Raw genomic sequence first — 23,090 nt, forward strand, 5'->3', positions numbered from 1 at the left:
CCCAGGATGCTCTTGGAGCACCCAGTGTACACCCCAGGAGGAAGGGTGACTCCGGCTGAGGAGCAGTCAGTCTTGTAGGACAGGTCCTGGTGAGGACCTTCCTGAGAGTCAGCTTTACACTTGAGGGATTCTCTAGGTAACTTGGCATTCAATGTGCTCTTGGAAATCAGAGATATTTTACTCCTGAAACTAGTTTGACACATAAAGTCTCTGTAGGGATTGGATATGTTTTTTTTGTCTCTTGGTGCCAATTCCAGGGCTTGAACTCAGGGCCTGGATACTGTCCCTGAGCTTTTTTGCTCAAGGCTAGAACCCTACCACTTGAGCCGCAGCTCCACTTCCAGCTTTTTGGTGGTTAATTGGAGTCTTACAGACTTCCTGCTTGGGCTGGCTTCAAACCAGAATCCTCAGATCTCAGCCAGGATCCTGAGTGACAAGGCTTATAGGCCATTGGTGACCAGCTTGGATGTGAGTTTTAACGTTCTTTAAAATCATTCATCTTTTATGAATTGCCAGGAGTCCAATGAGGCAAGACTTTGTCAAATACTGAAGTAGACATTAAAACAATGGCATCATGATTAAATAAGTTTTATTGTCACATTTAACTGCTTTGTCATACATTGTAGATTTCAATATGGCATAAAAATAATATTTTCCTGAATGTCAACGTCTGAACAGAGGAGATGGCAACGGCACTTACAAAAAAAAAAATGAAGTTCACTGGTGCTGAAGCTGCTCGTAGGTAGCAGATAAAAACTAGAACACATTTGCAGATAACACAATCTGCAACACTTCAAATCAAATGGCAGTGGTGTAAGGCAGACAGAACCCGACAGCTACCACACAGACCCACGGTGTGCACACCCAAAGAATGGCGGTCTCCAGCACTGCTGGTTCAGGTGAGAGCTGGCTTTGGGAGTAAACATCCCTCCTACGAGATAAAGCCGGATTTCAAGCCTCTCGAATGACTTCCTTCTTCTTATAGGCTTCAACTAGTCTAAAGGAGAACAGTTAAGCCCCAGGTATGAGCTCCATGTGTGACCTCCTCATAAAACAGTGGGTCTTGCCATATCCAACCAAGAGCTCAACAGACTCATGAATGTCTTAGTGGTTTCACACATACTGGGCCAAAGTAGAAAACAAGCAGTAATTAAATAAAAGTAAGTTCATCCCAACTGTCTCTATACATTCTGCAATAATCTCCCAAATGACAACTTAAAAAAAAAGTATGGTTATTGAGATTTAAAACAATTTTTATTCATCAGGATTCCCAAAGTTTGTTAAATTCCTTTCCTCCACAAATAAAACTAACACTAGGATTTGTCAGATGATCTAAATGAGTTATATCCCTTACGTGTGAACTCAGCTAAAGCCACGGTGTCTGGAATCTGTTCGACTGGCATGTACCCCTCTGGTTTCCACTGTGTCTCTCCTCTAAGTCTCTGGAGACCACAGTATGCTAGTGTAACAGGCCAGTCACTGTTACCCACCAAAAGAAAATTAATTAACTTACTTTATGATATACTTATTTGGATGATTACTTACTGGTCGTTAGTATTTCTATATTTTTTAAAAAGGCAACCATTTTAAGTGACAATACATATCAAGCTAGTAGAAAAAAGTCGAAACAAAGCCCTCTCTCCTGATCTTAGTCATGCAGACAAGAGAAGGTATGTCTGATTTGTTCCAATCAGGCTTCTTGGAATTAACAAAATTTCTTTTCTGGCAAAGATGAATTTGGCTCATCATAGAAAGAAGTTCTTTGAAAGCTGCTGCTAAACTTGTTTCCCATTGAAAAAGTAAATTTCAAGGCATGATAGTGCAAGAGGTAAGTTTTTGATTTATAGAACATTTATAGACTAATTGTGCTTAGTCTCTTAATTTCCGATTTTAAAGAACAGAAACTATACTGATAAGTTTCACTTGACCTAAATTTACTAGTACATCCATGAATTGCACCAGAATTAGGACAATTTGATTATCTTAATGATTCTGTCGTGAAACCTGCACACTGCATCTGGAGCTAAGGACCAGGGACGGAGTCTCCTTCAAGTTCTGTGCATAAGGACTTTCCTCTCAGGAGCCACGGTATCTGAGAAAGCAGTTTTTCTCCCAGACTGAGTTCTCAACAGACCCTTTCCATAAGCCATGAAGAAACACAGTACCTAGCACAGTGTCTTTTGTTTAGTTAAATCTGGGAGGTCTGAACGTTCCTGGGGTCCTCATCAGGATGTGCCACAGGTCTCGAATCCTTCGGATGTGAGTATTCACTATTAGAGGGCTCTGTAGGGTCAATCAAATTTTCATAATCACTGTCATCTGTCTCCTCATCACTGTCTCCAGCTGCTCTCTGGGAAGCAAGATCAGGTCCACTTCCAGGATACTTCAGTCTGGCACTGGTGGAAACATAATTGGAAGAGCCCACAGCTTGAGGTCTTGGCATGAAGACACCCCTTTCCATTGGAGACTGGCTCAGAGTACTTTCTTGATTGTTTGGGTGAAAATCAGAGTAAGGGGGAGGAGGATCCGAGGGCTCTGCATCTGCAAGTGCACTTCTGCCTTCAGCTGGAAACCCAGAATAGGGCATCCGGGGACTGAACACTGGCTCCAAGCTCTCAGCAGGAATCTGTCTGCTTGACATCGCCTGCTGAAGTCCTGGGTGAAACAGGAAGAACATTGTAACAACTTCAATGTTTTCACAGATTTTCATCTCAGTATGTCACACAGTCAACCCAAACATTTTAGAAAATAGCATCAAAGCTAGAAAATTGTTGGCATTATTTTACAATTTCAAAATACATTATAGTTTTCAAAATATTTCCTGATACATTCATTCTTCTAAGCTCAATCGAGCCATCTGCAACGTTGGCCCTATCATCGCTGCATTGTTTCCACTGAATACGCATTCAGAAAAGCTAAAACCATCTGACAAGTGAGGCCCTGAGCTATAGAACAAAGTCATCACTCCAATTAAAATTTGAAAAAACAAAAACAAAAAAACCCTAAGTCATCACTCCACTTGTACCAGTTGCTCAAAACCTTGGGACTGGAGGATGAAACTGAAATAAGCACTATCACATCTTGTGAACTTGGGGTTTTCCCTTGAGCCTTATGTCAAACATTGTTTTGTCTTAGAGCTCCCTTTAAGCATGCCCGTAGGCACCTCCTTTACCGTAAAAGTTCAAAAGCTGCTGGGAGCTGGTGGCTCACGCCTGTCATCCTAGCTACTCAAGAGGCTGAGATCTGAGGATCGCAGTTCAAAGCAAGCCAGGGCAGGAAACCAATTAACCACCAGAAAACTGGAAGTGGCGCTGTGGCTCAAAGTGGTAAAGCATAGCCTTGAGTGAAAAAGCTCAGGCACAGCGCCCAGGCCCTGAGTTCAAACCACCCAACCAAAGGAAAAAAAGTTCAAAATCTCTGTGTTAGGTGGCTGGTTTCCCAGGTCCTCAACCACAAACTGACCAGTTTTAAGAATGCTTCAGGGCTGGGGATATGGCCTAGTGGCAAGAGAGCTTGCCTTGTATACATGAGGCCCTGGGTTCGATTCCCCAGCACCACATATACAGAAAACGGCCAGAAGTGGCGCTGTGGCTCAAGTGGCAGAGTGCTAGCCTTGAGCAAAAAGGAAGCCAGGGACAGTGCTCAGGCCCTGAGTCCAAGGCCCAGGACTGGCCAAAAAAAAGAATGCTTCAGAGGAGCCCAAATCAGTCTATGAAGCCTTACCTTCGTTTATGGGCTGGAGTATAGCTTAGTGTATCTTTTTTTTTTTTTTTTTTTTTTGCCAGTCTTGGGGCTTGAACTCAGGGCCTGAGCACTGTCCCTGGCTTCCTTTTGCTCAAAGCTAGCACTCTGCCACTTGAACCACAGCGCCACTTCTGGCGTTTTCTATATATGTGGTGCTGAGGATTCGAACCCAGGGCTTCATGTATATGAGGCAAGCACTCTTGCCACTAGGCCATATTCCCAGCCCCTGGAGTAAAGCTTAGTGGTAGAACACTTACTGAGAATGTGCAAAGACCTGGGTTCAATCACCAGCATCACACACATATAAATTGTAAATTGGGTGTTAACTCAAATTTACTTCAAAGGCTGCGTGATATTCCACGATATATATATATTTTTCTATCATATCTATGTAATTTTTTAGTTTTTATTTTTTAAGTTAAAAATTGACAATTATGGTTGCATATATATTAATAATGTACCATAATTTTTTAAAAACTATTCTAAATCCCAGTCTACAGTTTGTCCTAGTTTTTTGTTTGGTTTTGTTTTTTTTGCCAGTCCTGGGGCTTGAACTCAGCTCCTGAGCACTGTCCCTGGCTTCTTCTTGCTCAAGGCTAGCACTCTGCCACTTGAGCCGCAGCGCCACTTCTGGCCATTTTCTATATATGTGGTACTGGGGAATTGAACCCAGGGCTTCATGTATACGAGGCAAGTGCTCTTGCCACTAGGCCATATCCCCAGCCCCCCTTGTTTTGTTTTCTGAGACTAGGTCTCACGCTGTATCCTACGCTGACTTTGAGCTTGCAGTCCTCCTGTCTCAAGCTCTGGAGTGCTAGTATGGCATCATGCCCAGAACATTTCTGATTATTTCTATAAAAAATCATAATCTTCCAGGAAACAGAAATCACCTTTTCATTGGATTATATATGTTATCAAATTAGAAAAGTTTGTTCGCAAACTTATCTTTTACACTTGATATTATTTGACATACATTTTACAAATTGTATGTACAAATGTAAAATCTATTACTACAGGGCTGGGAAGGTGGCCTAGTGGTAGAGTGCTTGCCTAGCATGCATGAAGCCCTGGGTTCTATTCCTCAGCACCACATAAACAGAAAAAGCCAGAAGTGGCGCTGTGGCTCAAGTGGCAGAGTGCTAGCCTTGAGCAAAAAGAAGCCATGGACAGTGCTCAGGCCCTGAGTTCAAGCTCCAGGACTGGCAAAAAAAAAAAAAAATCTGTTACTACTTTGGAATTATTAGATTCTCAGATCTAACTTTCCTTAGATTAATGCTATACATTTATGCATGGCAACTAAATATCTGACAAAGAAGTCTGTATCATGACCCTGATGTGAATCAATACACGTTAAGGAATTTTAGGAAACCCTGCTTTGTTTTGATGCCAGTACTAGGACTAGAACTCAGGCCCTCATGCCCTTAATTGGCTTCTTCACATATGGCTGGTGCTTTACCTTGAGCCACACCTATAGTCTAGCTTTTTTTTGCTGTTATAGAGTCTCAGAGACTTTTCTGCTCGGGCTGACTTGGAGCTGTGATCCTCAGATCACAGCCTCCTGAGTATGATTATAGGAATGAGCTACTAATGCCTGTTTTTTTCTGTAGGTAGAACATAGGGCACGGTTTGGACAGGTGAGGCATTTCAGAGTTCCCTTAGTAATAATCATCAGACCCAATGGACTTGTTTTAACTTCTGTGTCAGCTTTTCTAGCCTTGCTTTTTTCTTCCAGTTTTTTTTTTTTTGGCCAGTCCTGGGGCTTGGACTCAGGGCCTGAGCACTGTCCCTGGCTTCTTTTTGCTCAAGGCTAGCACTCGGCCACTTGAGCCACAGCGCCACTTCTGGCCATTTTCTGTATATGTGGTGCTGGGGAATCGAACCCAGGGCTTCATGTATACAAAGCAAGCACTCTTGCCACTAGGCCATAGTCCCAGCCCTTTCTTCCAGTTTTTAAGAGGCCTGAGAGGTACTGTAAAAATAGCACTTCCCCTTAAGAAGAGTTTAGTGACAGGGAACGGCTTTCCCTAAACAAGTTAACCTGGGGCTTGCTGAGAATGGAACTCATGCCACTTAATGTCTAATTTAATACTTAAAATAAGACATTTTAGGGATGTAGCTCAGTAGCAAAGCAGGTGCAACACTCCAGGTCCAATCCCCAGTACCACCCCAGACATTTCCCTGATATGAATGATAAAATGACTAAGAAACATACTTCTTTCTTGTTCTTTCTCATTTTTCTTCTGAGTGATTTGTCTTCTTAATTTGTTCACTTCTGCCTGGCAAGATTCAACAACTCGTTCACTCTTTTCTACATCTGCACACACTGCCTGAGGAGGGGAAAACATAACCAGAAAGGTTAGTTTCAAATTCAAGCATGTGGCACTTCATAAATTCATTCTTTTTGCACACCTAGAAAAAGACTAGATGATTAAATCAGGTTCAAAACAGACACAAAGTAGAAGAAAATCAGAAAGGCACAAGGAAGGAGGATGGTTTTCTTGAGACAGGGTCTTGCTATGCTGCCAATACTGGCCTCAAACTTAAAATCCTCCTGCCTCAGCCTCCTGAGTGCTGGGAGTACAGCTGTATACCTTCATACCTGGCTCAAGATTCTTCTTGTCCATTGATTTCCTTTCTTAATTTTAATATGATTACACAAGTCAGCTTATAAATTTTTGAGAATAAGATATATTGCCTTGATTTATCTTTTTTTTGGGGGGGGGATGGGTGAGGTGCCAGACGTGGGCTTGAAACTCAGGGCCCAGGCATGTCCCTGACTTTATTGCTGAAATCTGGTGCTCTACTGCTTGAGTCACAGCTCCACGTCTGGCTTTTTTCGGTGTTTAATTGGAGATAAAAGTCTCCAACTTTCCTTCCTGGGCTGGCTTCAAACCATGATCCTCAGATCTCAACCTTGAATACCTAGGATTATAGGCATGAGCCACTGGTGCCCAGCTAATTCATCATTTTTATTGAAAAGGGAATTTTCTTGCTACTAGTGTAACTTACAGAGGAAGAATAAAAGATAAGACAGCGATGAGATGCTTTCAACATATATTTATAACTAACCAAATAAAAAAACAGATAAGGGCTGGGAGCCTCGTATACATGAAGCCCTGGGTTCGATTCCTCAGCACCACATATATATAAAACAGAAGTGGCGCTGTGACTTAAGTGGTAGAGTGCTAGCCTTGAGCAAGAAGAAGCCAGGGACAGTGCTCAGGCCCTGAGTTCAAGGCCAAGGATTGGCAAAAACAAAACAAAACAAAAAAATAGATAAGACAGATTTATTTAATAAGAAATAATTATAATGAGGAAAAGCTGGAAAAGAGAATACATTTCAAAGTCAAGGTTTAATAAAAGGTAACTATTTGAAGTTGCATCCATGTAATTTAGTCATTAGTAATCACTATGAGATATCAGTGTTTTCAGAGCTGGACTTCTTCAATCAACAAGTAAATGTCTAATAGTCACTTTGAAGTTCTTTGGCCTGTGCTGATAGTTTGAAAGGGCATGAGCATGAATTCAGAACAAAAGCTATTTTTTTCCACTGCACATTCTTCCCATAGCAGAAATACCAGAAACTTTCAGAAAGTAAGCCTCACACCAGTGAGCCTGTAGCGTTCCAGTTACAGTGAGTGGTAAGGGAAAGCCTAATTTGGAGACACACTAGAAACTGCCACTGTATACTTCTCCTTTTGCCCCAGGCTGCACTCGGTCTTTCCCCTTTCAGATGCTGCCTTCATTCTTCACTTATTCTTTGGAATCTTCTAACAAACATGCTCTCTCCAGCCTTAGGAGAGTTTCTACCAAGCCACTTTCCTTCTTGCCCTAAAAGGCAAGTTCAAAGACTGTTTTGTGCTTTGGGTTAGCAGCAAGAACACATGATGATGAAAAGAATGTGCAAAAGTACTGTTAGCATCTAGCTCAGTATCTGGCTCATTAAGGACAACTCCGTAAATATTTGTTGCATGGATGACTAAGAACGAACAGCGCCATTGTAATGCTTCTACTTGATGGAAGCAGCCAGAGGCAGAATGAGTGGTCTCAAAAGGAGGCAGAACTGAATTGAGTTATGAGTAGCTTTTTTTTTTGTGCCAGGCCTGGGGCTTGAACTCAGGGCCTGAGCACCATCCCTGGCTTCTTTTTGTTTTAGGCTACCACTCTGCCAACTTGAGCCACAGCGCCATTTCTGGCCTTTTCTACATATGTGGTGCCGAGGAATCGAACCTAGGGCTTCATGTATATGAGGTAAGCACTCTTGCCACTAGGCCATATTCCCAGCCTCTATGAGTAGCTTTTAATACTGTCTCTTCTTAGAATATGACTGACGTTGATAGTTGTGCTCCTAGCAGCCTTCTTTAAACTCGGCATACATTTTCCTAGATAGAGTACTATTGTACCTGGGGGCCTAAGTGTCTTAATAAACAGTTCAGGATCTCTACTTCGGGTATGACCGAGACAGGCTTCTGTGGGATGGCATAAGTAACTACAGATCTGACACTACTTGAGGAAGCACATCTGACACTTGAATCATAATTCAGCTGTCAATTGGGAGATGATAAAAATTAAAGCAATATAAATATGATGACAATTAATAAATCAGTTACCTGTACTTTTTCCTGAAGTGCATTATAAACCTGATAAATAGCCCTGATGTCTTTCATTACTCCATCCTTGTCAAAAAAGTCAGTACTAGAAGACAGAAAAAAGATGTCAAAATTATTAAAACTGCTATGAGCCACAGACATTTTTCCTATTACTTCTACCATTAATCTACATATGAAACTATGATTCTGAAGTGACAATGTCTAAAATGCCCTTCCTGCTAGAATTACAGAAGAGAAATAAAAATCCCACATTATCAAGTTTCAAGTATAGTTAAAAAGCTATATGTCTTTCTTTTTTTTCTTTTTCTTGTCAGTTGTGAAATTTGAACTCAGATCCTGGGCTCTGTCCCCAAGCTCTTCTGCTCAAGGCTAGTGCTTTAACATTTAAAGCCTCAGTGCCAATTCCGATCTTCTGGTGGTTGATTAGAGATAAAAGACTCAAGAACTTTCCTGTGCAGTTGGCTATCTGTGAACTTCAATCCTCAGATCTCAACCTCCTGGGTAGTTAGGATTACAGACGTGGGCCACTGATGCCCAGCTTACAGCTATACATCTTTTAGTGACTATGCTTTCTTTTTAACTCTTAGAACCTTAGAAATATGCATACCCTTTCCCAACTTTTGTTTTGCCTCCAAAAATATTTGTGGCAAATGATAAAAATACAGTAAACTATTTTTCAATAAGAATAAAATTTTGTCTATGGTAGTCGCAATAATCTACAAAATTACCTTTCTGCATCCTTCAATTCCCATCCTAATTTTATTTATTTCCATAAACTCATAAATGATTAATAAGAGAAATATTGTCTACAAGAGAAAGAAAAAGCTCTCGTTTAACTTTCAACTTACCCATGTTCTTTAATAACTTTGGCATAACTCTGAGAAGTATTTGGCACTGAAGACACTTTGTATTCTTGCTGGCTAGTATTGCCTAGATTGGGAATAGCAAGTGATATCCTTTGATTATACCTATGAGGAAAGTGGAAAAAGAAATCATGTAAAAGGTATCACTATTTTTTTCTCTTGTAAAAAAAAACATGGGGCCTTGCTATGTTGTTGTATGGATGGTGACCTTGTGGGCTCAAATTAACCTCCCGTCTTATCTTCTTCAGTGCTAGGATTACAGGTGTCTACTACCTTCTCTAAAAGTACTACTTTAAGAATGAGGCTTAGGCCGGGCACCAGTAGCCTGTAATCCTAGCTACTCAGGAGGCTGAGATCTGAGGATTGTAGTTCAAAGCCAGCCAGGGCAGGAAAGTCCGTGAGTCTCTCATCTCCAATTAACCACCAGAAAACTGGAAGTAGCGCTCTGGTTCAAGTGGTAGAGTGCTAGCCTTGAGCTGAAGAGCTCAGGGACAGCACCTAGGCCTAGAGTTCAAGCCCCACGACCGAAAAGAAAAAAAAAGAAGAAAAAAAGAATGAGGTTTGGCCTAGCTGGCAGTGGCTCATGTCTATAATCCTAGCTACTCAGGAGGCTGAGATCTGAGGATCGAAGTTCAAAGCCAGCCTAGGTAGAAAAGTCTGTGCAGAACTTATCTCCGCAATCAATCAGCAAAAAAAAGTAAAAGAAAAGCTTTAAGTGGAGGTTTGGTTCAAATGGCAGAGCAATAGACTTGAGCAAAAAAGCCAAGCTGGGACTATGGCCTAGTGGCAAGAGTGCTTGCCTCGTATACATGAAGCCCTGGGTTCGATTCCTCAGCACCACATATACAGAAAACGGCCAGAAGTAGCGCTGTGGCTCAAGTGGTAGAGTGCTAGCCTTGAGCAAAAAGAAGCCAGGGACAGTGCTCAGGCCCTGAGTCCAAGGTCCAGGACTGGCCAAAAAAAAAAAAAAAAAAAAAAAAAAAAAATGCCAAGTGAGAACAAGACCTTGAGTTCAAGCTAGGCTAGGCTGGATTTGAACCACAATAACATCAGGTTCCCAAGCTTGAAAATAGTTATTTACTAACAATTATTTTCGATTTAATTCATTAAACTGAATTTCCAAATGGAAAGCTTTATGCCATTTATAGGCAGACAACATGACCACATAATCATGTTTTTCACTTAACAAGTTCACAATGCAAACCCCTCATTAACCAGTAGGTGGAATCAATTTTATAGTTTTGTCTTTGAAACTGATGTTCTAACATCCCGGTCAGACCTCTGAAGCAATAGAACTACACTGCTATAAAAGATCAAGAAGTGATGGTTCCTGCCTGTTCACTCCATATTAATTTATGCATAGTATACATGTCTGCTAATGCTTATTGATCTAAAAACATTTTAATTTATATAAATACCTGACAAGGAGAACATCGTCTCCTAACTGTTCAGAGGGCAACAAAAGCTTGTCTTTATAGATGCTATAAAATGCATTATAACGCACATTTTCAAAGCTATAAATCTCAGTTACTTGTGCCAACGTCTTTCTCTTTATGAGACTGGTGGAAAGGTTTTCTTTACCTGCGATTTGGTCTAAAGAGAACATATTCTAAAGCATGAGTGGAATTGTTGGCAGTAGAGATGAAGCTGAAGAGGAGGAAGACGAGGTCAGGCACACCAAGAATGCGAGTGAGCTGTTTGTGGATAACCTGTTCTCTGTATGACATCTGCTGCTGAGTGTTTCGTCGGAATCTATACCATCCAATGACTTTCTGTAGCAAAACAGAAGTATTAAAAGTTGCATGAAATCCTACAAACACTGACTATATCCACACAAACACTGTACACAAATATTTATAGTAGTTTTATGTGGGATAGCCTCAAACTGAAAACAACCAATTGTCTAGCAGCAATTGAAAAAGTAAACAAATTGTGATGTATCTATACACTGGAGTACAACTCAGTAATAAAAAGGCACAAATCACTGTGTATACAACACGGGTGGATCTCAAGTAACTATGAATGAAAGAAGCCAGACCCTAGGGTGGAAATAAGGATTCTATTTATGTAAAACTCTAGAAAATGAAAATTTATCTATATTGATATGGAGCAATTCCGTGGTTGAGAGTGCAGGGTATGGAAGTGGAATGAGAAAAAGACACAAGGAAATGTTTGCCACTGGATTGTATGTCATTATTGCCTTTCGGTAACAGTTTCATGGGTATGTACACATACCAAACTGATCAACATATATACTAAATATGTGTACTTTGTCATATGTGAATTACACTCCACAGTCTATTTTTAATAGTTCGGCCATTTCGACAAACCACAGCATTCCTAAACTGCCTAAATGAATTAACCTATAGAAACTATACTTCTCATCATGTGACTTGCTGAACATCTGAAAACAGATGACATGAGACATCTTGAAGTCTGCCAAAATGCTTTCCTGGGTCCCTCTCATACTTGTACAATCAACCTCTAAAGTAGAACCAGGAATCTTAATGTAAGATCAATTCCTTGAGTTTTCTTTTGCGTTGGAAATTTGAAAGCCTGTTGTAGAAACAGCTTAATTTTTAAATTAGAAACACAATCTCCATAAAGCTTGCTTTTTTGAAATAAATGCTAAGTAAAAATCCTGAGATTTTGTTTTTGTGCCAATACTAGGCCTTGAACGAAGAGTTTTGCACTCCGGCCTGACTTTTTTTTTTTGGCCAGTCCTGGGGCTTGGGACTCAGGGGCTGAGCACTGTCCCTGGCTTCTTTTTGCTCAAGGCTAGCACTCTGCCACTTGAGCCACAGCGCCACTTCTGGCCGTTTTCTGTATATGTGGTGCTGGGGAATCGAACCCAGGGCCTCATGTATATGAGGCAGGCACTCTTGCCACTAGGCCATATCCCCAGCCCCCGGCCTGACTTTTTTGATCACAGTGGTGCTCCATCACTTGAGCCATGCCTCCCAGTCAAAATGTCCTGTTTTGAAGGTGAAGGTGAGCTAAGCATGATGGTACATGCCTGCAATCCCAGCACTACAGTGACAGAGGCAGGAGGATTGCCAAGTCAGGGCCAAGCCTAGACTAGCAAATTCAAGGCCAGTCTCAAACAAACCTGTTACAAACAAACAAACACAGGAAAGGTATTTTTAAAACTGTTAGTACTGTTTTAAAATAGTAAATTTAGATTATATACTAGCACCTTCATGTAAATTAACAGTCATTGAATACTTATGCCAAACCTTCTCTTTCATTGTACAATCTTGTAAGACCTATCTTTTTATTTTTCAATTTTATTATTGAGTAGTTGTATAAAGAGATTACAATTCCGTAAGTTATGACTCTTGATCAATATTAAGACCTGTCATGTCAAAAGTCACATGGCTGAGTGACAGCTACAGTGTAAAATCTGGCTACCAGTCTTTTTCCATTGTACAACACTAACTTCAAAATTCCATGTTATATGAAGAAAAGTTAAAAGTAGATTTTTATTTTTTGTTTAAAACAATTTTATTGTGCCATCCCCGGGGCTTGAACTCAGCGCCTTGTGCTCTCATTTGGCTTTTTTACTCAAAAGTCTGGCACTCTATCACTCAGTCACACTTCGAATTTGTTAAGTGGAGGTGTGAGTTTCTCATATTTGTCTGCGTAGGTTGGCTTTAAACTGAGATCCTCAGATCTTAGCCTCCTGAGTAGTTAGGATTACAGGTGTGAGGGGCTGGGAATGTGGCTTAGTGGTAGAGTGCTTGCCTAGCATGCATGAAGCACTGGGTTTGTTTCCTCAAGACCACATAAACAGAAAAAGCTGGAAGTAGGAATACGGCTCAAATGGTAGAGCAATAGCCTTGAACACAGAGAGGCTCAGGGACAGAGCCCAGGCCCTGAGTTCAAGCCCCAGGACCAGCAAAAAACAAATAAGTGTGAGCCACTGGCACCTGATTTAAAAGTAGTTCTGTATTCAACAAAAAGTAGAGAAACTTTTGATTAGTGAGAGCTATCAATGTATGTGAACATGACACCTTCATTCTCAGACTAGATCCTTGGTGCTAAATGTTGGCACTACCTCTGCAGGCCTGGGACACACCTCACACTTTATCTTCAGAAGACTTGAATAGCACTTGGCAGATAGCTTGTTTTCACAAAATATTCGTTGGCTAGCAGAATCTTACATATGGTGACAGGCTAAATAACAGCACTTTTCAGTTATGCCAAGTCCAATTGTTTTCAATCATTTGTCTTTTTTACTTTGTCAAATATCAACTGATAATGATTTAACATTTGTCTACAGTTATAAACAGATTCTCCTATCAATCTGAAAACTGAAGGGTGAGATGCCAAGTCAATTCATATTGGTAATGTCTATAATTCTACTTTTTAGAACTAAAAGAGAAGCTAGTCACAAGATTACTGGGGAACTGGGTCACTAGTGTTGGAGAGCATATTTTGGATAGCTATGTTTAGAGCATGATGAGGCATGATAAGTAAGTTGGCCTCTTTCTGTGGAGCCTCTTGGACAGACAGCTGCATCAAAATGAAGCTGAGTATCTCCTTCCTGGCCAGTGGCTGTCAGGAATTCACTCCAAGTGAATGATGCACGTGAACTTCCTACTCTTTATGAGAAGGTCACAGAAGTTGCTGCTGACACTCTGGTAAAGAATGGTAGGTTATGGCTGGGAATATGGCCTAGGGCCAACAGTGCTTGTCTTGTATACATGAAGCCCTAGGTTCGATTCCTCAGCACCACAGATATAGAAAAGGCCAGAAGTGGCGCTGTGGCTCAAGTTGGCAGAGTGCTAGCCTTGAGCAAAAAGAAGCCAGGGACAGTGCTCAGGCCCTGAGTTCAAGCCCTAGGACTGGCCAAAAAAAAAAAAAAAAGGTAGGTTATACAGTCTAGATCCACAGTATGAATGAGAAACAAGGCTTTCCTATGAAGCAGAATATCTTGACTCAAGTTTACTTGTTGATAAGAATGTTAAAGACCAAAGAGAACTAGAGAGAGAAAATGTGCATCTGTTTGAGGTTGCACTGAAAATGTACACCCTAGCATTCTCAACTTGGTTATTGGTTAAAGGGCGGAGGGGGATATTCCTGGACCAGTAAGATACGACTGCCTCATTGTCTGGGGCACAAAAGAGCTAGCAGAATATACAAACTTTCAATCTCTCTAAAGATGATGATGTCAGCCAAATTTTGTCAAAAAGCCAATGAACAAAAAAAGCAAGAAACCCAGGCCCATGCTCCCAAGACCCAGCATCTTGTTACTCCATGTGTCCTGAAGTGAAAACACTGGCATGTTACTCTGAACAAACACCCTGAGGCCACAGAATATGCTCAACTTGTGGCCAAGAGAAGGAAGAGAAAGCCAAAGAAAAACCCTAGAAACAGATTGCCAAGAGATGAAGGCTCTTCTCTGAGCTTCTGCTACTAAGTCTGAGCTCAGTGAAAACTAAGAATTTCTGGAGTCTTCACTCCCATTTCCTGTGTGGGAAGCAGGAAATGCTAATCCATTTTCCCATTTCTCCCTACTTTATCCTGTTATGCTAAAGTATATCTTTGCCAAAAAAAACCCCAAAAAACTTTAAGGGTAACAAATAAATGATCACATCTAAAAAAATAGAATCATGATGTCTTCTCCTAAACTGTATGCTTATTTATGTTTCATTACCAATTTATCCAACAGACTTTCTTCTCTATTCTTGACATTCATTTACATTTCCCAGAGCCAAAATAATCATGCTAACCTTGGGCTCATTTACTAGCTCCAGCTTCTGTTCTTTTGGGCCTTATGAAGATGCTAAGAGGACTGTTAAATTTACTGTTACCTGCTTAGGAGTAGATACTTTCAGAAGACAGAAATCCTCCTTTTTGCTGGCCTTGTGTGGCCTTTGTCTAAAATTTGAGGGCTGCAGAAACTATAAATACAGTGTGGATTCTGCTAGGGTGGTAATTCACACTCTAACCATTTTATACCTGAGAGGTTTTCATAAGAAAAACATTAGCCTCTATCTCAACCCTCCTTTTTTTTTGGTCAGACTACGGTTTGAACTCAAGGCCTCATACCTGATTAGCTAGTGCTCTACCACTTGAGGCATGCCTCCAGCCTAGTTTTTTCCTAGTTATTTTGGGGATGGAGTCTCACAGACTCTTCTGCCCAGGTTAAGTCTTTTTTTTTTTTTTTTGGACCAGTTCTGGGCCTTGAACTCAGGGCCTGAGCACTGTCCATGGCTTCCTTTTGCTTAAGGCTAGCATGCTACCACTTGAGCCACAGCCACTTCTGGCCTTTTCTGTTTATGTGGTGCTGAGGACTCAAACCCAGGGCTTCATGCATGCAAGGCAAGCACTCTACTGCTAAGTCATATTACCAGCCCTGCACTTACTCTTAACTCCTTTGCACACAGGAATTTTGTTTTGACAAGTTGAGAATTTTTTTTCAAGCGATGGCTTAATAGCCTATTTTTCTGAAATTAATATCTTAAAGCAAAACAAACAAAAAACTATACATGATACAACAGAGGGTCTTTTTTGTTGTTGTTGTTGTTTTATAGGTACCAGGGCTGAACTCAGGGAATTGAATGTGCTTATGTGCTTAGGTTACTTGCTCATAGCTGACACTACCTCTTGGGCCATGCCTCTATCTTGGCTTTTTATTGGTTATTTAGAAAGAGAGCCTTGAAGACTTTTCTTCTCAGGCTATCTTTGAACCCTAATCCTTCAGATCTTTAGCCTCCTGACTAGCTAGAATTATAGGAATGAGCCATTGGTATCCAATAGTAGAATAAATTGAATCTATCAGACAATAAATAACTATACAACTTTCATTTCAATTTTATCCAGATTTCCTTATCATATATAAAAGAAAATCATATGCATGTATTGATAGGAATAGGAGTAATATATTCAATGATGTCTGATTGAAATTGACATTCTTGAAAAACATTTTTCCTGACTATATAGAAAAGGCCAGAAGTGGCACTGTGGCTCAAGTGGTAGAGTGCTTGCCTTGAGCAAAGAGGCCAGGGACAGGACTGGCAAAAAAACAAAACAAAAAACCCCCAAAACAAACAATAACAACAACAAAAAAATACCATCCACAATCTACTGAACGGCCGTTAACTTTCCAGATTATAGTTCACTTTTTATTTTCTATTTTAACATAATGGGATAATTCTACAAATACCTATTTTTTTCTATTAAAATGGTACAAACATCATCTCACATCTGTAATTTACCTTTAGAATCTATGTAAAAGAAGTCTTACACATTAGTATAAAGTATCATTGTTCCACTTTTACCTTCCTGTTTTTAAGTTTGAGTGCTGAGATGAAGAACTATTTCCAAATCAGATGGAGTAATAAGTAAAACATACCTTTCTCCGATCTTTCAGAATCCTGTCCAAACTCTCTTCATTAACTTTGTTTGCGTAGTCATAAAAACTGTTTTTTTAGAGAAGAGAAAAACATTTGTCAAAATTTTACAGTCCAGGGGCTGGGGATATAGCCTAGTGGCAAGAGTGCCTGCTTCGGATACACGAGGCCCTAGGTTCGATTCCCCAGCACCACATATACAGAAAACGGCCAGAAGCGGCGCTGTGGCTCAAGTGGCAGAGTGCTAGCCTTGAGCAAAAAGAAGCCAGGGACAGTGCTCAGGCCCTGAGTCCAAGCCCCAGGACTGGCAAAAAAAAAAAAAAAAAAAAAAAAAATTTTACAGTCCAGTGACCTGGACATGCTTAGTCACATGTGTCCATGGGGTATTTAGCCTTCATAAAGTTTAATTGCTTGTCTTCAAAGGCATATAAAGAGAAATCAGTCTTGATTCTTTCTTGAAAGGAAGCTTTCTTTTGTAACAAATAGTTGAGATCACTACAAATCAAATGGCGTTACTTCCACAGGTGGGGGTTCTGACAGCAAGTGATTACTCATGTGTGGTTTCTAATGGCTGTGTCATCTTTTGTTTCTAAGCGTCAAAAAATAACATCAGTTTCTGATAAATGAAGGGAAAGGAACATCTGCTGAATGTTTAATGAGACACTCAGCTGTGTGCTTTCTCATGCAATCACATCCTTCTTGCATCAATGCTGAGAGGTATGAGTCTAGCCCCCAAATCAGTAAGTTTTATTCTGATTTTTATAATGATAGCAACATTAACTGACTTGCCCCAAACTGCAGAGCTAGCACAGAAAAGCTGGGATTTGAAGCCAGGTCTGGTTAGCTTCAAACAATGCATTCACTTCCCAAACAGACCAATGCCATGAGCCCAGATAAACTTTTCTGTCTGTGGTGACTGTCTTAGGAGTGGCATCCTCCTCTTACTACTGTAAGTCCCAGGCCCCAAAGGCAGGAAAGAGTTCATAAATCACTGACTCAGGCACCAGGAGATGCCAGCTCCAGCCCCAATTCTGCTTTTTCCTGTAAAATCTAGAGCAAGTCACTTTATCTGTTCTCCATTTCCCTTTTTTGCAAAATCAGGAGTTTGGACCAGACATGTGATTTCTCAGGTTTCTTTAACTCTAGGAATCGTGAGTATCTGAATTAAATTCAATCAAACCCTTGTTCTGGTACTGAGTGTTTTATGGAATTACTTAGCAGGGTGAGGCCAAGTACATCCAGTGGAGCTATACCAGGCCCAGATCAGATTGTTTCAGAGATGAGACAGAGGCAATGTGTGGAATAAAACCTGGCTCTGACATCTGACATTCTTTTCAAATGACCAATAGTTGCTCCTCTGCTATTGGTCTTATTATAGCTTCCCCATTCCACTTTCAGTTATGTGTAAATCTAAACTAGGTGGGGTTTTGGGCTACTTTGAGGCTTTGTTTACTGGTAGCCAATAGGCATGACACAAGTCTTCTAAAATAGTCTATGAGTAGAGGTGAATATGAAGAATAGACATGATGAAAGTCAAGGGTGTTGGGGTGTGAGGGGCTTGGGAGTTCAGGGTAGTGAGGGTGAGGGCTTCAGGGTTCAAACAGCAGAAACAGCTAGGCAGAAGGGTTGGTGGGGGGAAGGAATGATCAAGAACATGGAATGGTGCTCCGGTGGGCCTATTGGAAGGACGCTGGCATGCCTTCTGGGGAGGGAGAAGTAGGGCCTAGGGAAGTTTTATGAAACACATGGCTGAAAGCATAGCAGCCATCAGATGGTAGGGTTTGAAGCTTAGAAAGATGCCTAGGTGGTGGCTTGGGAGAAGCATAGAGAGTGGGAGATACTGGACTCCCCCATCCCATTTCCCTCCAGATCAATTTCTATTGTTTGATTTCTCCTTTCTGAATGTTTTCTTCTCATTTTTTTCTGTCCGTCCTTTAGTTGATTGTAATGTGAAACTGGTGTATATTAGCTTAAACAAGAAGCACAAAGGTAAGTCATGTCTCCCTTCCTTACTTAAGTTCTTTGGGAAAGTTTTTTTTTTTTTTTTGCCAATCTTGGGGCTTGAACTCTGGGCCTGAGCTTTTATACTCAAGGCTAGCACTCTATCTCTTGAGCCGCAGCTCCACTTCCAGCTTTTTGTGGTTAACTGGAGATAAGAGTCTCTTGGACTTTCTTGCCTAGGCTGGCTTTGAACCATGATCCTCAGATCTCAGCCTCCTCAGTAGTTAGTATTATAGGCATAAGCCACTGGCTTCAGCTTGAGATAGCTCGGCTATGATGCCCTGGTTAGTCTCAAACTCTTAGTCTTAAGTTGTTCTCCTGCTTCAACCTTCTGACTAACTACAACTACTACAGGCATAAGCCACTGTAGCTGTCTCCTTTACTTATATTTTGGAGTTGACCAATGACCTTTTTTTCCCCTTTGGTGTTGTTCCTAGGACTTGAACTCAGGGCCTCGGCACTGTCTCTACCCTTTTATGCTTTTTGCTCAAGGCTAGAGCTCTACCACTTGAGTCATAGCTCTACTTCTGGGTTTTCTCTTTTTTTTTTTTTTTTTTTGGCAGTTAATTGGAGATAAATGTCTCACAAACTTTCCTGCCCAGGCTGGCTCCACAACCCTCAAATCTCAACCTCCTGAGTAGTTAGGGTTACAGATGTGAGCCACCAGTGCCTGGCTCTACTGGACACTTTTAATTTCTTACTTCTTATATAATGAGATGCAAAAAATCCCCACAAAGGGCTGGGAACATGGCTTAGCGGTAGAGTGCTCACCTGGCATGCATGAAGCCCTGGGTTTGATTCCTCAGCACCACATAAACAGAAAAGGCTGGAAGTGGCACTGTGGCTCAAGTGGTAGAGTGCTAGCCTTGAGCAAAAAGGAAGCCAGGGACAGTGCTTAGGCCCTGAGTCCAAGCCCCAGGACTGGCCAAAAGAAAAGAAAAGAAAAGAAAAATAGCAGGGGCTGGGAATGTGGCTTAGTAGTGGAGTGCTTGCCTAGCATGCATGAATCCCTGGGTTCAATTCCTTAGCACTGCATAAACAGAAAAAGCTAGAAGTAGCACTAAGGCTCAAGTGGTAGAGTGCTTGCCTTGAGCAAAAAGAAGCCAGTGATAGTGCTCAGGCCCTGAGTTCAAACCCCAGGACTGGCACACACAAAAATAGCACTTTTAAAACTACTTTATCTAGGGGCTGGGGATATGGCCTAGTGGCAAGAGTGCTTGCCTCGTATACATGAGGCCCTGGGTTCAATTCCCCAGCCCCACATATACAGAAAATGGCCAGAAGTGGCACTGTGGCTCAAGAGGCAGAGTGCTAGCCTTGAGCAAAAAGAAGCCAGGCACAGTTCTCAGGCCCTGAGTCCAGGCCCCAGGACTGGCCAAAAAAATAAATAAATTATTTTATCTATACATCATCTTAACTTTCTTCTATATGTACAAAGGCTTTAATAGGAGGTAAAGAAGTCTTCCATTCTAAATCACTGAACCCACGATTTGTACAGTGCCCATCCCCTTTCCTAATCTAACACAGTACTACACACAGAGCTAGAATTCCTATAAATGAAAATTTTGGGTTCCTTCAGTTATTACTGTGATTTTATAGTCATAATCAGCTGCAGGCCTAATTTCACTAGTTTTTAATCAATCCTTCTAATAAGAAATGAAAGCATGTGGCTTACCTAAAAAGTTTTGAACAAGGCTGATGGTTATGGATTTCTGTAACAAGAAAGGGGAAAACACTTCAGTTAATCATGTAAGACACAGGAAACCATAAAATAACTCCAGACTTTTTGCTTTTAAACAAAATCTTTATGATGACAGTCTTCCTCTTCAAACTAGAAGCAGAGGAGGTATAGTGTGGCTATACTGCTATACTGCCACCAGGGACACGTGGTAGAACAAGCAGAGTGGAGAACAAGAGTTCTGCTTCCATTTGTACATTGTGATGGGAACACAGCTGAAGGTCTTGCAGGAACACGTAGCTATTGTGTGTCTTATTCAACCTTACCTATTTACCTACAACGAAGTATCACAGGAAAAAATAACCACTGACTAGAAGTATTTAATCAAATGGTATAAAAGCTGTAAGGACAAGGTGGGAACTGGTGGCTTATGCCTGTTATCCTACCTACTCAGGAGGCTGGGAATCTGAGGATCGCAGTTCAAAGCCAGCCCAAGTAGGAAAGTACATGCGACTCTTATCTCCAATTAGCCACCAGAAAATCATAAGGGGAGGCTGGGGCTGGGAATATGGCCTAGTGGTAGAGTGTCTGGTTTGTATACAGGAAGCCCTGGGTTCGATTCCTCAGCACCACATATATGAAAAAAGCAGGAATGATGCTGTGGCTCAAATGGTAGAGTGCTAGCCTTGAGCAAAAAGAAGCAAGGGACAGTGCCCAGGCCCTGAGTTCAAGCCCCAGGATTGGCATAAAACAACAACACAAAAACCAAAAAAAAAAAACCCCACAAAATTATAAAGGGGGGCTGTGGCTCAAAGTGGTAGAGCACTAGCCTTAAGCGAAAGACCTTAGGAATAGTGCTCAGGCTCTGAGCTCAAGCCCCATGACCAACAACAACAAAAAAGCTGTAAGGAAGAGAAGCTGTTGGGAAGAGAAGGGTCTTAAGCACCCACTATTCCTAATTAGCTAGCAACTCCTGACAACTTGGGCCAAATGCTTTGAAGGGGAAGGAATTCTGTACGTTTTTAACCCTTCCAAAGATGGTCAGTACCGAGGGAGACAGCATTTGTAAGGCAAGATTCTAAAGATTTTGAAAAGCTGTTTGTGATTAAGCATTGTTGAACAATTCCTTCAAGTTTGTCAGAGGGGCTATGGTTTGAACTCTTCTTATAAAGACCAAAAGACAAACTGACCATTCAATTCTATTTATCATATTCTTCTAGGGAACGACTTATCACCTGTTGTTTAAAAATCCACAGCCTCAGAGTTCTAGGCTGTAATTTTACCTTAACTTAAAATTACTACAAAGCTGGATACCGGTGGCTCATGCCTCTAATCCTAGCTACTCAGGTTGCTGAGATCTGAGGATTAAGGTTCGAAGCTAACCCAGGCAGGTTCAAGTAAGCACCAGAAAACCAGCTGTAGCTAAAGTGGTAGAGCACTAGCCTTGAGAGAAAAAGCTCAGAAACAGCACACCCAGGCTGTGAGTTCAAGCCCCATGACCAACCAAACAAAACCAACTAACCAAAAAACAAACAAAAAAACCTACAGCAAGGCAGGACATGAGATTATATAGACCCATGAGCTTCTTTATTCATGTCTCACACACACACACACACACACACACACACACACACACACGTAAAACTTCTATAGGAAAGAAGAGTTCATTCACCTATAGAGTAGATACAGGGTTGAAAGTAAGACAACTTTAGAAATATTTCATTCTTTGGGGACTAAAAATGACAGGGCACACCATTATAAATTATTTCAGAGATGTACTTAATCATTAGAATGTGGAATGCTTGGACTGAGGATATGACCTAGTGGCAAGAGTGCTTGCCTTGAATACATGAGGCCCTCAGTTCAATTCCCCAGTTCCACATATACAGAAAACGGCCAGAAGTGAAGTGACGCTGTGGCTCAAGTGGCAGAGTGCTAGCCTTGAGCAAAAAGAAACCAGGGACTCAGGCCCTGAGTCCAAGCCCCAGACTGGCACAAAAAAATAAAATGAAAAAATAAATTTAAAAAAAGAATGTGGAAAAAAAAAAAGATTTATTTGGGGCTGGGGATATGGCCTAGTGGTGAGAGAGCTTGCCTCATATACATGAGACCCTAGGTTCGATTCCCCAGCACCACATATACAGAAAATGGCCAGAAGTGGCGCTGTGGCTCAAGTGGCAGATTGCTAGCCTTGAGCAAAAAGAAGCCAGGGACAGTGCTCAGGCCCTGAGTCCAAGGCCCAGGACTGGCAAAAAAAAAAAAAAAAAAAAAAAGAAGAAAAGAATGTGGAATGCTTGCAGTAAAAATATTACTTGGCCAGCCTGGGCAGGAAGTCTGTGAGACTCTTATCTCCAATGAACCACCAGAAAACTGGAAGTGGTGCTGTGGCTCAAAGTGGTAGAGCGTTACCCTTGAGCTGAAGAGCTCAGGGATAGATAGCAGTCAGGCCCAGAGTTCAAGCCCCATGACTGACAAAAAAAAATATTATTTGTAGCCAGGTGCTGGTGGCTAAGACCTACAGTTCTAGCTAATCAAGAGGCTAAGATATGGGGATTGATGTTCAAAGCCAGCCCAGACCTTGCTGCTCATGAGACTTTTATCTCCAATTAACCACTAAAAAACTGGAAGTGGGAAAAGTAATTTTTTTTAACATATGTACATATGTATATATACATGCATATTACTCATAATAAAAAATTATCTAATTCAGGGAAAAGAAAAACTAATCGCCTTTAAGATTATTTTGTTAGGGGCTGGGGATATGGCCTAGTGGCAAGAGAGCTTGCCTCGTATACATGAGGCCCTGGGTTCGATTCCCCAGCACCACATATACAGA

General features: G+C 41.2%; 1 protein-coding gene and 1 pseudogene across 1 annotated transcript in view; one reads left to right on the plus strand and one right to left on the minus strand.

Annotated features, from left to right (window-relative positions):
- Nucleotides 1-572: 572 nt before the first annotated feature.
- Abraxas2 (abraxas 2, BRISC complex subunit) overlaps nt 573-23,090 on the minus strand; it is a 30,573-nt gene continuing 8,055 nt past the window's right edge. The window contains exons 3-9 of the mRNA XM_048338057.1: nt 20,252-20,288; nt 16,578-16,644; nt 10,799-10,989; nt 9,203-9,322; nt 8,355-8,439; nt 5,957-6,071; nt 573-2,655 (exon numbers count right to left, since the gene is read on the minus strand). Of these exons, the coding sequence (XP_048194014.1) occupies nt 2,189-2,655; nt 5,957-6,071; nt 8,355-8,439; nt 9,203-9,322; nt 10,799-10,989; nt 16,578-16,644; nt 20,252-20,288 (1,082 nt within the window). The 3' untranslated portion in view covers nt 573-2,188. The remainder of the gene's footprint in view (nt 2,656-5,956; nt 6,072-8,354; nt 8,440-9,202; nt 9,323-10,798; nt 10,990-16,577; nt 16,645-20,251; nt 20,289-23,090) is intronic.
- On the plus strand, nt 14,115-14,611 carry LOC125345911 (annotated as a pseudogene).

This window comes from Perognathus longimembris, chromosome 2 (genome assembly GCF_023159225.1).
Source record: "Perognathus longimembris pacificus isolate PPM17 chromosome 2, ASM2315922v1, whole genome shotgun sequence".
Taxonomy (NCBI): Eukaryota; Metazoa; Chordata; class Mammalia; order Rodentia; family Heteromyidae; genus Perognathus; species Perognathus longimembris.